This window comes from Hyla sarda, chromosome 6 (assembly GCF_029499605.1).
Source record: "Hyla sarda isolate aHylSar1 chromosome 6, aHylSar1.hap1, whole genome shotgun sequence".
In the NCBI taxonomy this organism is placed as follows: Eukaryota; Metazoa; Chordata; class Amphibia; order Anura; family Hylidae; genus Hyla; species Hyla sarda.
Genome location: NC_079194.1, coordinates 176,484,754 through 176,498,274, shown reverse-complemented (window position 1 = coordinate 176,498,274; position 13,521 = coordinate 176,484,754). Strand labels below are relative to the sequence as shown.

The following is a 13,521-nucleotide window of genomic DNA, read 5'->3' as shown; positions in this document are numbered from 1 at the left end:
AGCAGTGTTTCTCAAGCAGTGTGCCTCCCTCTGTTGCAAAACTACAACTCCCACCATGGCCGGAAACCAAAGGCTCCTGACCACTAGGGGTCGATACAGTCCTTTCCAGTCATAAGGTTTCCATCGGCTATCCATTTTATTCACAACCCAACAACGTCTTACAACATCCGGGAATCACCACGTAAGGTATACACACCTCAAAGGCGAATCAAACGCTTCTTCGTCACGAAGCTCCACCCCGTACAGAACCGCAAGCGGAAGTAGTTTTCACGGCTTCTCTGTGCGCTAACGGAAGTGGGTTCTTTCTACCGGCTTGGAATCATGGCAGACGTTCAGACAGCTGCTCCAGGGGACTGCGATGCCAAACTGAGCAAAAAGTGAGCAACGGCGGCAATTTAGAAGGCGACACGATTGACACGAGCTTCCGCTCCTACATAGAGTCGTTCGGGGCTATTTTCTAACGAACATGTGATTTCTACTCCATGCCTGAGGTGTAGCGTGTGGGATTCTGGGAATTGTAGTTTTTTTTAGTTACGTCACTCAACGTTCAGCAAAGAGCATTGTTTCAAAGGGGACTACAAGTCCCAAGGACGAAGGTTTGGCTGATGTAACATGCAGAGGGGTTTTATGCTTCTAGGAAGAAGTTTCTGGAAAGGGAAACGAGCCTTTTAATAGGGGGCCTGGTGTGCCAATATATATATTTTTGCCCATAGTGTTGTGCAGTTTTTCACTTAGATTATTTTGCCCTGTTGTACCCTATTTATATAAAGCAATTGTGAGTTGGTGTTAGTGTTTTGGTGACTGCAATTTTGTGATATACTTTGTAGGAGATGTATGTGGTAGTAACCCATGGCAACCAGACTCATAAGTGAGTAGTGGTCTCATTGGTTGCCAGGGGCAACTGCTATGCTACATCTACCCCTATGCTTTCCTATTTCTCACTTTTTACCTGCCTTGAGGGTGAAAATATGTAATCTTGAAATTACAGTTTTTATTGTGGCCATTAAACCTAAGTGGACCCCAGTATATAGATAAGATGGGGTCTGGTCATTCTCCTCCTGTACAGTGACATAGGAACAGGTTACAGATCATGCCCACAATGCATTCCCATAGGGGCCAGCTCCAGACTAATGCTTCCTATGGCCTGTGTGGCTGACGTAAACCGTATCTATAAATCAGTATTTCCCAAGCGGGGTGCCTCCAGCTGTTGCAAAACTTCAACTCCCAGTATGCCCAGACAGCCAACGGCTGTCTGGGCATGCTGGGAGTTGTAGTTTTGAAACAGCTGGAGGCACCCTGCTTGGGAAACACAGCTCTAAATGCATTGCAAAATGCTTGGCTGCCTCACAATACTGTACAGAAAAATAAAAAACAGTAAAATAAACTACAGTCAGAGGATAAAACAGACATGCGTTTGTTAGTACTAAAAAATTAGGCGATACAGTTCCTATAAGGCCTTTTTTACATCACGTTTCGAGGCTTTGTTGCCAGCATTGATCGGTATACTTAGCATAAGGTTTCACTGTATACTGTGGCGTAGCCTTAAACTTCAAAGCTTCAAACTTCCAAACTATCTGGGAGGAAGAAAAGTAATACCTCTCCTCTCATCCGTGAACTCTACTTTTGCCTGCCTTTAGTCTCGGAAGTAAATCTTTTAAGATAAGTGGCGCATTGTGCCAAATGCAGGCGACATCACGCTTGCAAGTGGGGACCGATGGATGCATGATGATGCTGATATTATTGCAGTATGACTGCATTGCGATAACCCCTGAAACAACGGGTAGGTGGAGCTCTGGGATTGGGGAAAGGTTTTTTTCTCCTTTTTTACTTTACCTCTTCAATAGACCAAAAACAGATCGGACATAGGTTAGTCCAGCCCAATTTAATTCCGCTTCCAACGTGCTGCCATAGCTTGGAAAAGTTCAGGATGACAAACTTTACTAGTAGACTACATTTAATCACTTGACATCTATGGTGCTGGACACCCCAGAGTACCTGGCTGAAGGTTCCCCTATGCAGACAGTGATTGCCTTGTTTGCAGGCTGGTACATTGTAGCAAACTATGGGACATGGAAATCATTTGTGCTACTGATACAACTGTAATGCAGCCTTAGAGAAGATTGTATCTACCTCTCAGCCTCTAGTGGTGGTTCACCTGAATTCAAGATTTCATATCTGCAGCAGAGAGAGGAAGGATCTTGTATCGCTCTGTCATACTTGGCACAGTCATGTACAGTAAAATCTCCCTTAGTGGACACCTCCCAATAGGGCACACCTCTTAACCCCTTGGGGACGGAGCCCATTATGACCCTAAGGATGGGAGCATTTTTTTGCAAATCTGACCACTGTCACTTTAAGCATTAATAACTCTGGGATGCTTTTACGTATAAATTTGATTCCGAGATTATTTTTTCATGACATATTCTACTTTATGTTAGTGGTAAAATGTTGTCGATACTTGCATCTTTTCCCGGTGAAAAATTCAAAAATTTGATGAAAAATGTGAAAATGTTTTTCTAACTTTCAAACTCTCTGCTTGTAAGGAAAATATACATTCCAAATAAATTATATATTGATTCACGTATACAATATGTCTACTTTATGTTTGCATCATAAAGGTGACATGTTGTTACTTTTGGAAGACATCAGAGGGCTTCAAAGTTCAGCAGCAATTTTTCACAAAATTTTCAAAATCGGAATTTTTCAGGGACCAGTTCTGTTTTGAAGTGGATTTGAAGGGCCTTCAAATTAGAAATACCCCACAAATGACCCGATTATAAAATATGCACCCCTCAAAGTATCCAAAATGACATTCAGTAAGTTTGTTAACCCTTTAGGTGTTTCACAGGAATAGCAGCAAAGTGAAGGAGAAAATTCAAAATCTTCATTTTTTACACTCGTATGTTCTTGTAGACCCAGTTTTTGAATTTTTACAAGTGGTAATAGGAGAAAATGCCCCCCAAAATGTGTAACCTAATTTCTCTCGATTAAGGAAATACCTCATATGTGTATGTCAAGTGTTCGGCGGGCGCAGTAGAGGGCTCAGAAGGGAAGGAGCAACAATGGGATTTTGGAGAGTGAATTTAGCAGAAATTGTTTTTGGAGGGCATGTCACATTTAGAAAGCCCCTATGGTGCCAGAACAGCAGAAAACCCCACTTGGCATACTATTTTGGAAACTACACCCCTCAAGGTACGTAACAAGGGGTCCAGTGAGCCTTAACACCTCACAGGTGTTTGACGACTTTTCGTTAAAATCGGATGTGTAAATGAAAACATATTTTTTTTCACTAAAGTGCAGTTTTTTCCCCAAATTTACCATTTTTACAAAAGGTAATGGGAGAAAATGCCCCCCAAAATTTGTAACCCCATCTCTTCTGAGTATGGAAATACCCCATGTGGACGTAAAATGCTCTGCTGGCGAACTACAATGCTCAGAAGAGAAGGAGCGCCATTGAGCTTTTGGAAAGAGAATTCGTTTGGAATGGTAGTCAGGGGCCATGTGCGTTTACAAAGCCCCCTGTGGTGCCAGAACAGTGGACCCCCACATGTGACCCCATTTTGGAAACTACACCCCTCACAGAATTTAATAAGGGGTGCAGTGAGTATTTACACCCCACTGGCGTTTGACAGATCTTTGGAACAGTGGGCTGTGCAAATGAAAAATTACATTTTTCATTTTCACAGACCACTGTTCCAAAATTCTGTCACCCCTTTGGGGTGTGCTCACTGTACCCCTTATTACATTATGTGAGGGGTGTAATTTCCAAAATGGGGTCACATGTGGGGGGGTTCTGGCACTATGGGGGCTTTGTAAACACACGTGGCCTTCAATTCCGGACACATTTTCTCTTCAAAATCCCAATGGCGCTCCTTCTCTTCTGAGCATTTTAGTGCACCAGCAGAGCACTTTACATCCACATATGGGTTATGTTCTTAGAAGAAATGGGGCTACACATTTTGGGGGGCTTTTTTTTTCCTACTTTCCCTTGTGAAAATGAAAAATTTAGGGTAACACCAGCATTTTAGTGAAAACTTTTTTTTTATTTAATTTTTTTTACATTTTCCCATCCAAATTTAATGAAAATTCGTCAAACACATGTGGGGTGTTAAGGCTCACTATACCTCTTGTCACGTTTCGTGAGGGGTGTAGTTTCCAAAATGGGGTCACATGTGGGTATTTATGTTTTTGCGTTTGTCAGAACCGCTGTAAAATCAGCCACCCCTGTGCAAATCACCAATTTAGGCTGGAAATGTACTTGGTGCACTCTCACTCCTGAGCCTTGTTTTGCGCCCGCAGAGCATTTTACGCCCACATGTGGGGTATTTCCGTACTCAGGAGAAATTGCTTTACAAATTTTGGGGGTCTTTTTTTTCCTTTTACTGCTTGTGAAAATAAAAAGTATGGGGCAACACCAGCATGTTAGTGTAAAACAGGCTGGTGTAGCCCCCAACTTTTCCTTTTCATAAGGGGTAAAAGGAGAATACCCCATATGTGGCTCTAAACTGTTTCCTTGAAATACGACAGGGCTCGGAAGTGAGCGAGCGCCATGTGCATTTGAGGACTAAATTACGAATTGCATAGGGGTGGACATAGGGGTATTCTATGCCAGTGATTCCCAAAAAGGGTGCCTCCAGCTGTTGCTAAACTTCCAGCATGCCCGGACAGTCAGTGGCTGTCCAGAAATGCTGGGAGTTGTAGTTTTGCAACAGCTGGAGGCTCCGTTTTGGAAACACTGCCGTACAATACATTTTTCATTTTTATGGGGGGGGGGGGGGGGGAGAGCAGTGTAAGGGGGTATATGTAGTGTCTTACCCTTTATTATGTGTTAGTGTTTTTAGGGTACATTCGCGCTGGCGTGTTACGGTGAGTTTCCTGCTAGGAGTTTGCACTGCGCCGAAAAATTTGCTGCAGCCAAAACTTGAAGCAGGAAACTTACTGTAAACCTGCCCGTGTGAATGTACCCTGTTCGTTCACATGGGGGGGGGGCAAACCTCCAGCTGTTTCAAAACTACAACTCCCAGCATGTACTGACGGAGGAGTTGTACTTTTGCAACAGCTGGAGGCACACTGGTTGGAAAACCTTCAGTTAAATTCTGTTACCTAACTCAGTATTTTCCAACCAGTGTGCCTTCAGCTGTTGCAAAACTACAACTCCCAGCATGTACTGATCGCCGAAGGGCATGCTGGGAGATGTAGTTATGCAACAGCTGGGGTTACGCAACTACAACGCCCAGCATGCCGAGACAGCTGTTTGCTGTCTGGGCATGCTGGGATTTGCAGTTTTGCAACATCTGGAGGGCTACAGTTTATAGACCACTGGACAGTGATCTCCAAACTGTGACCCTCCAGATGTTGCAAAATTACAAATCCCAGCATGCCCAGACAGCAAAGAGCTGTTTGGGCATGCTAGGAGTTGTAGATTTGCAAGATCTGGAGGGATTCAGTTTAGAGACCACTGTATAGTGGTCTCAAACTTCAGTCCTCCAGCTGTTGCAAAACTACATATTCCAGCATGCCCAAACAGTTGTCTGGGCATGCTGGGAGTTGTAGTTTTGCAACATCTGGAGGGCTACAGGTTAGAGACCACTGTAGCCCTCCAGATGTTGCTAGGCAACTTACTGGCTTCCGTAGGATCCAGGGAGCCGTCCTCTTCTGACGCACGACGTCGCCGCCCGCCGATCACCATCACCTGCTGCCTCCGGACAGGTAAGTGGATTTTCTGCGCCGGTTCCCTTCGGTTCCCCGTTCTGCCCCACCTATTGTGGGTGGGCAGGATGGGGAAAACTAAAGTTAACCCCCCCGCCCCCGATCTGCTATTGGTGGTCACGTCTAGACCACCAATAGCAAGGATAGGAGGGGTGGCACCTCTGCCACCTCACTCTTATCCCTTCAGGGGGATCGTAGATGTCTTAGACAACCGCGATCCCCCTTATAGTCCGGGTCACCATAGACCCGTAATGAACCGGAACCGGCGCAAATCGCAAGTGTAAACTCACTTGCGATTTGCACCGATCGCCGACATCGAGGGTCTGATGACTCCCCTGGGCATTTACGCGTGGTGCCTGCTGATCGATATCAGCAGTCACTCTGGTCCGGTCCCCGCCCGGCGCGTGGCGTGGGCCAAAATTCCCACGGACGCATGGATATGCCCTTCGTCCTTAAGTACCCCCCCCCCCCCCCCGTGTGCTATTTCATTCCACCTTTATTACCTTCAGTGCAAATTCATCACCCACTCTGTACCACTCCGTGCCATTCCCCCCCCTTTATCCCCCGTGCCCTGTGCCAAATCATCCTCCCTCACCCCTTGTGCCACATCACTTTTTCCCTTCCCTCTTCCCCCTGTTGTTGTTCTTACCTGGCCAGCAGGATCAGCGGCTCTCAGCGGGTTTAACGTTCTCCTAACATCCTCACTCACTGAGAGGCTGTGAGCAGTGGTGGCTGCGGGCACTGACGAGTGATGCTCCTGACGTCACTCGTCAGTGCCAACAGCTGCCGCTGCTGTTCTCAGCAAGTGCAGTGCAGAGGAGGTCAGGAGAATGTCAAACCCGCTGAGAGCCCCTGCACCTAAGCCTGCTGGCCAGGTAAAGAGGGAAGGGAAAAAAAAAGTGATGTGGCACAAGGGGTAAGGGGGGGGGGGATGATTTGGCACAGGGGGAATATAGCGGCACGGGAATAAAGGGGAAAGAAAATGGCACGGGAGGGGGGTAAAGCAGGGGTGATGAATTTGCACAGATGGTAATAAAGGGGAAAGGAAATGGCACGGGGGGGGGGGGGGGTGGCAAGGGGAAATTATGTGGCACAGGGGCTAAGGAAGGGATGATTTGGCACAGGGTATAAAGGGGGAATGAAATGGCACAGAATGGTTCAAAGGGGGAAGAATAAAGTGGAATTGGAGGGGGAATTAAACGGTGGGGGGGATAAAATGGTACAGGGGGTGATAAGAGGTGATTAAACGGCACTGGGAGATTCTACTGTAATATTGCCTTTTATTGTATTTTATAGGTAATTACACTCTGAAGTCAGTACAGTACAGTATTCGGTCATTTAGAACGATTTTTTCCCAATAGGGGACATCTCTCAATAGCGGATACTTTATCTTTCCCCGTGAGTGTCCTCTATTGAGAGATTCTACTGTAATGCTACATATTAAATGCAGTAAAGATGTATAAGGTGATATCTTGTCAGAGTAGATTATTTTTATGAGTTGGGTGTGTTTTGTACTCATGTACCCCAGCAACGGAAATGTTATGGGACTTGTTTGTGCTTGTGTTTGATTTTTGTCACATGATGCTTCCAGTGACATCAATTTCGTTAAGGAATCTGCATGAAAAAAACCTCCACGTGAACATACGATGTCAGCTATGCATTATGTTATTTCTTTTGGGGTTTTGTAGCCATGCAGAAAAGGTCTTATGACTTCATGTAATATGGTCAGGTGACTTTATTTACACTTTTGTTTCTGCAAACTCTTGTTTCTTCCAGAGATCAGTATGAGCTGAGCAGTATATGCATTTTATATAGCTGAAAATAAAATCTAATTGTAATAAGAATCTAAGGCTATGTTGGCATTGAATACTGAACTTCATTTGTGATGTGTCAGCAAACCAGCAGAACAGTATGTTGATTTGTACTGTGACATACCCGGATAAAATCTAGTCACTATTATGTTCATTCCATTTTCTAGTGTATTTTTTCTTTAGTTGTTGTTCTTGCTAGACTCTAAAGCTCATGTTTTTTAAAGTCCTGCAAAAACTTGTATATGTTTAGAAATGGACTAAAGGTAGCCACTATTAGACTCATTCAATCCACTGATGTCAATGGATCTGCCATGGGCACACCCTGGTACAAGTTGGCATATTGCTCTACCAGTTTGACAAAGTATATTACAAAAGTAGTTTATCAAATGTGAATATACTCTAACAAAATGTTTTTCAGCCCATCTGTGTATTTTTGTGTCAGCAGGGGCTTTTCTGATACTAAATTATTTTTTTTATTGTTGGGAGCCCAACTGCTGATCGATCATAAGATGAAAGCAAACGTGTTGCAATATCTTTTCAGTGTTCACTTAGTTACAGTGCACTGTGTGTAAGTGCTGCTAAGCCTTGTACAAAAGCTCTGCTTTATTCAGGCTACTGCAAAACTACCAGTGCGACATTCATCATCTGTAAAGGGACAGGTTGGTGACCACTTCCATATTGCACACAAATATCATTGCTTTCCCCACATGGCCCATTTCTTGAATGGTGATGGAATTAGGCTAAAAGATTTGTGACTTTTGGGACTCTTCAGGAGACTTGTTGGCTGCTGGGATCTTGCCATGACCAGTTGATAAGGCCAACTAGTGGTTACTAGGGGCTTTTTATTATGAATCATATATGTATGTGTATATATATATATATATATATATATATATATATATATATATATATAGTAAATAGACACTGTATAAGTGTGATTGGTGGGAGTCCAACTACTGAGGCCACTATCGCCAATCCAAAGAACAAGTAGGTGTCCCATTTATTACAGAGAAGACAGTCCAGACCTTGACCAATACATTTTTGGCATGTAGAAAACATATTTAGGGTATATTCACACATACAGTATCCTATGCTGCTTTGATGACTGTGTTCATTCATTTAGTTAATATTGAACTCTGCAGGCAGCACAAAATCTACATCAAATATGTCTAATAGGTACCTCAGGGATGTGGTTTATCCTTGGTTGACCAGGAGCTTGACCTTGCAGAAGTGGTCTACACAGTGCACAAATGGGAGTGCACCAAGATTGACTGTGTACAATTGGGGGATCCAATCCTCACAGGATTAATGGAAATTTATAATGCATAAAAACAAGGGATAGGGCATAAGGGAATAAGTTTTAGACCAGTGTGTGTGTGTGTAGAGGGGGTTGACCACTGGGACCCCCGTGATCTCCTGCACACGTACCCTGCTCTCCCCAGGAATTGAGCATGCTGGCCCTTGCACAAAGCAGCTAACATGCCCCCTCTGTATATCTCTGAGAGCAGTTCTGCCATCTCCAGCTCTCTCTCTCACCGATAAGAGACCTGTGACCAAGTACAATATCACGTAAAACTTAACTCTTATTACATGTCTCTTAAAATAAAAGAAAAACACTGTGAAAAATCATAGTGCACACCAAAAAATACCAGTGTTAATTAACAGACGTAGCAATGTACCCACTTCACTATATGCGTAGTTGGTATGTTAAGAAATGGTAGGGGAAAATGTGTTCTAATAGTTGGGAGTAAGGGAAAAGAGAAAAAGGGGGAGAGTTTTCCCTAACACTAAATTCAGTATCCCTCTAGCCCTTCCTTTCGCTGGACCCACCTCCATAACAGGATGGCTCCAAACATGGTGACAGTCTCTGATTTAAACTAAAGTGAGTAATAAAACCAAAGGGAAGTGATGTGAGAAATAAGCAATAGTAACTCCAAATAGATAGAAAGAATGCACTAAGGCTACGGTCCACAAGTGCCATAGGCACTCCATAAACATGCCACTTACAATTATGTTAAATTACTGTGTGTACTAGTCATATTCCTATGTTCTGTTCAAGTTCCAACATGTTTCCCCCTCTTGATACACTAGGGTTCATCAGGGAATCTTGGTATAGTAAAAAAGCACTACTGAAAAATGCTGTAAAAGTACCAAAAGTGTGTAGTCTAAATACAATTACAGGCTGGCTTCACATCACGATTTGAGTGTCCACTGCACAGATACGATTTCAGAAGCTCAAATCGCCTGAAATCGTATCTGTGCAGGGAAAGGTACTGACAGATACGGAGCCATTAACTATTATGGGGCTGCAGACCTGATTGTAGTCTGCTAGTGACTACAATCTGGCCTTTTTCTCAGCATGTCAGATTTTTGACACAGACTGAAAATTGTGGTCTGCCACGATTTTCAGTCCGTGTTAAAAATCTGACATGCTGAGAAAATGACCAGATCGTAGTCACTAGCTGACTACAATCAGGTCTGCAGCCCCATAATAGTTACCGTAATGGCTCTGTATTTGTCAGTACCTTTCCCTGCACAGATACGATTTCAGGCGATTTGAGCTTCTGAAATCATATCTGTGCAGTGGACACTCAAATCATGATGTGAAGCCAGCCTAAGAGGGAACCATGTATACCAAAAAAGTATATCCTGCCTGATCACCTTTTTGTTGAAGTCTCTCTGCAAGTATTTCCTGCCTGTTCACCTAGGTTGTAGTGGCCACTATGGTTAAAGGGGTTATCCAGGAAAAACATTTTTTTTTTTTTTTTTTATATATCAACTGGCTCCAGAAAGTTAAACAGAATTGTAAATTAAAACAAAGATTAATCACACCTCAAGAATACTACCCTAGGGTACACAGTGAATAATTGTTTGAGACATAAAGTTTTGAAAAAAAATGCAGATTTTATTAAAACAATAAAAACCTAAATGGTTAAAAATATCAGAGCAATGTCAATGTTATCTTAAACTGTCATTGGGCCCTAATGACAGATTTAGGAAAAATAAATATATATATATATATATATATATATATATATAGCAACCACCTAATATAGAATAATCTATAGATGTTAAAAACAAATGCAATTTATTGATCCGGAGTCGACTATTAGTCCGGCACCTATGATGAATAAAAAAGGGCTGATAGTCCGGCACTTGTAATGGAAAAGGCAAAGTCACTTGATGGACTGATGTATAGGTGTATAAAAAGCTGCCCACAGATGTTAAACAAATGCAAAGTTCAACCTCACCCTGGCTGCTGGTCCCTTACTGCGACGAGCCGATAGTTGGAATTCTTGTGTTGGCTGCAGCAATCCCGGCGTGAGAGCCTGGATATGGGCTCCGGCAGGAGACTCTCTCGGGAGCGGTCCGTGGTATTGGCAAATACCTGAATGTGTATCGGACCTTCGCTGGAGAGATCGTGGCTGGGTTCTGGTATTGCAGGCAGCAGGTTGGTAATGCGCTCAGTGGGAGAGGATGTTTGGTGAATGCAGCAAGTGGTGCACAAAGTTCTGGGCCGGCTTCAGTCTAGGTGGTGCGTGCGAATTGTGCTCTGTTCAGATTAGATATCAGCCTAGACGTGTTTCAGGGTGCTAAAAACGACCCTTTCCTCAGTAGGCGAATGTGAATTACTTCTATTAAAAAATCTTAATCCTTTCAGTACTTATAAGCTTCTGAAGTTAAGGTTGTTCTTTTCTGTCTAAGTGCTCTCTGATGACACGTGTCTCGGGAACCGCCCCGTTTAGAAGAGGTTTGCTATGGGGATTTGCTTCTAAACTGGGCGGTTCCCGAGACACGTGTCATCAGAGAGCACTTAGACAGAAAAGAACAACCTTAACTTCAGAAGCTCATAAGTACTGAAAGGATTAAGATTTTTTCATAGGAGTAATTTACAAATCTGTTTAACTTTCTGGAGCCAGTTGATATATAAAAAAAAGTTTTTTCCTGGATAACCCCTTTAAGATGCAGTTATGCATTAGTATCTATTTTGAATTACTATGGCTTATTTCTCACGTCGCTCCCCTTCTGGCTTATTATAGCCCTCACTTTATCTTAAAGGGGTACTCCGCTGCTCAGCGCTTGGAACAAACTGTTCCGAACGCTGGAGCCGGCTCCGAGAGCTTGTGACTTCATAGCCCCACCCTCTCATGATGTCATGACTTGCATTGAGGGGGTGGGGTGTGGTCATGAGGGGCGGGCCTATGACATCACGAGCTGCCGAGTCTAGCGTTTGGAACAGTTTGTTCCAAACGCTGAGCAGCGGAGTACCCCTTTAAGTCTGGGACTGTCTCAATGTTTGAGGCCGTGCTGTTAAGGAGGTGGGTCTAGAGGGATACAGCGTTTAGTGTTAGGGGGCACTTTCCTCCAACTTTCCTTTCCCTTACTTCTACTTACTTCTATCTACTATTACAACAGATTTTCCCTACCGTTTTTCAACATACCGTCTAAGCATAATGGGGAGTGGGTACATTGTTATGAGGTCGGATTGTAGCTCCCTTCTCTTTTAAGTAACACTGGTATTTTTGCGTGTGCACTATGATTTTTCACCTTTTTTGTTTTTCTCTTAAAATAACAAATTTTTTCTTAACTGGTTAAAGGAGAACTCCAGAATATAAAAATTGTCCTCCATACTGCCGGCATAAAAAAATAAAGATGTACATACCTTCATTCGTTCCCATGGGGCCTCAGGTAACCGTCTCCGGTCTCCGATGCGATCGTCTTCCTGGTTGCCGGTGGTCGGCGAGTCATACTGGGCTCAGCCAATCACTGACCGCAGGGAAGTCCCGACTCGGCCGGCGATAGGCTGAGCGGCAGTGTGAGAACGCTTCAGGACACAAAATTCTTCACTACACCGGCACCTGCTGCCGGGGCCGAAAACATCACACTGCCGCTCAGCCTATCGTCGGCCGAGTCGGGACTTTGCTGCGGGCGGTGATTGGCTGAGCGCAGTATGACTCGCCGACCACCGGCAACCAGGAAGAGGATCACGGCGGAGACCAGAGCCGGTTACTGGAGGCCCCGGGGGAGCGAAGGAAGGTATGTACATATTTTTTTTTTTTCCGGCAGTATGGAGGACAATTTTTATATTCTGGAGTTCTCCTTTTTAAGTTTGTGTTCTGTTGTTGTACATTGATGCTTTGATCATCAATAATGTGTTTCGTCTTGTTGTCTTCCTGTTAGGTGGTAACGCAACTTCGAGTGTTAGGAGTTATGTGCTGTGATGGCACAAGCTCTCCTCAGGCTATTTAGGGGCCCAGTTTGGGCACCGAGAGCACTAAAGGAGCATATCCTTGGAAAACATCTCTCTAATTTGTCTTCTCTCTACACGGACCAGGCGCTTCATGGGAGAAAGAGGTTGGTGCCTCCTATTTCTATGTGCCCCACCAACTTTTTTTTCTTCGTGAACCTCCTGCCTGATAGCCACAGACAGTTTTTTTTTTTTTTTTTTTTAAATGCCAGTCAGCTGACATACTTTACTAATATACTGGGTAGTTGCTTACATGGAAGGTCCTTAACATCTTCCTGAAATCCACTGTAAATATATGGAAGAAGTCAGGAAAGGGAGGGAGCTCTGTCACCTGATCTCCCCTGAAATGAAGATGGAGCAATATGATGACAATTAAAAACAATACTCTGTAATACAGAGGTAATGCAGTGTTTTGTACAAGTCATTGCGTGTTCAAGTAAAAAAAAAAAAAAAAAAAATCATTAACATTGAAAACATAACATTTCCTATATATCATATTTAAAGATCTAAAAACAGTAAATATAAAAACATTCCCAAAAAGGTGTATATCTGTTTAAATTTGTATGAAAGGGGTATTCCTGCAAAATCATTTTTCTTAAATATGCCCAGGCTGCCTGCTTAAATCGCCGTTATGACAGGCGCCCGGTCTTCATCGGACTCCTTCTTAGTGCTGGCGGTCAGGCAGGGATTTTAAAAAGCCCAACAAGGTGCCAGTCTGCCCCTGCAGCAGCTGAAAGCTCTTTCTATGATTTT

General features: G+C 43.6%; 1 protein-coding gene across 2 annotated transcripts in view; it reads left to right on the top strand.

The window, feature by feature from the left end:
- The first annotated feature begins 218 nt into the window (after window positions 1-218).
- The window catches only part of KARS1 (lysyl-tRNA synthetase 1), a 28,912-nt gene continuing 15,609 nt past the window's right edge, over window positions 219-13,521 (top strand). Inside the window, exons 1-2 of one of the 2 annotated variants that reach the window (XM_056525852.1) lie at window positions 242-377; window positions 12,702-12,875. In XM_056525852.1, coding sequence (XP_056381827.1) covers window positions 12,742-12,875 — 134 coding nt within the window. In that variant the 5' untranslated portion in view covers window positions 242-377; window positions 12,702-12,741. Of the gene's footprint in view, window positions 378-12,701; window positions 12,876-13,521 lie in introns of both variants that reach the window. The other variant, XM_056525853.1, reaches the window with a different exon arrangement.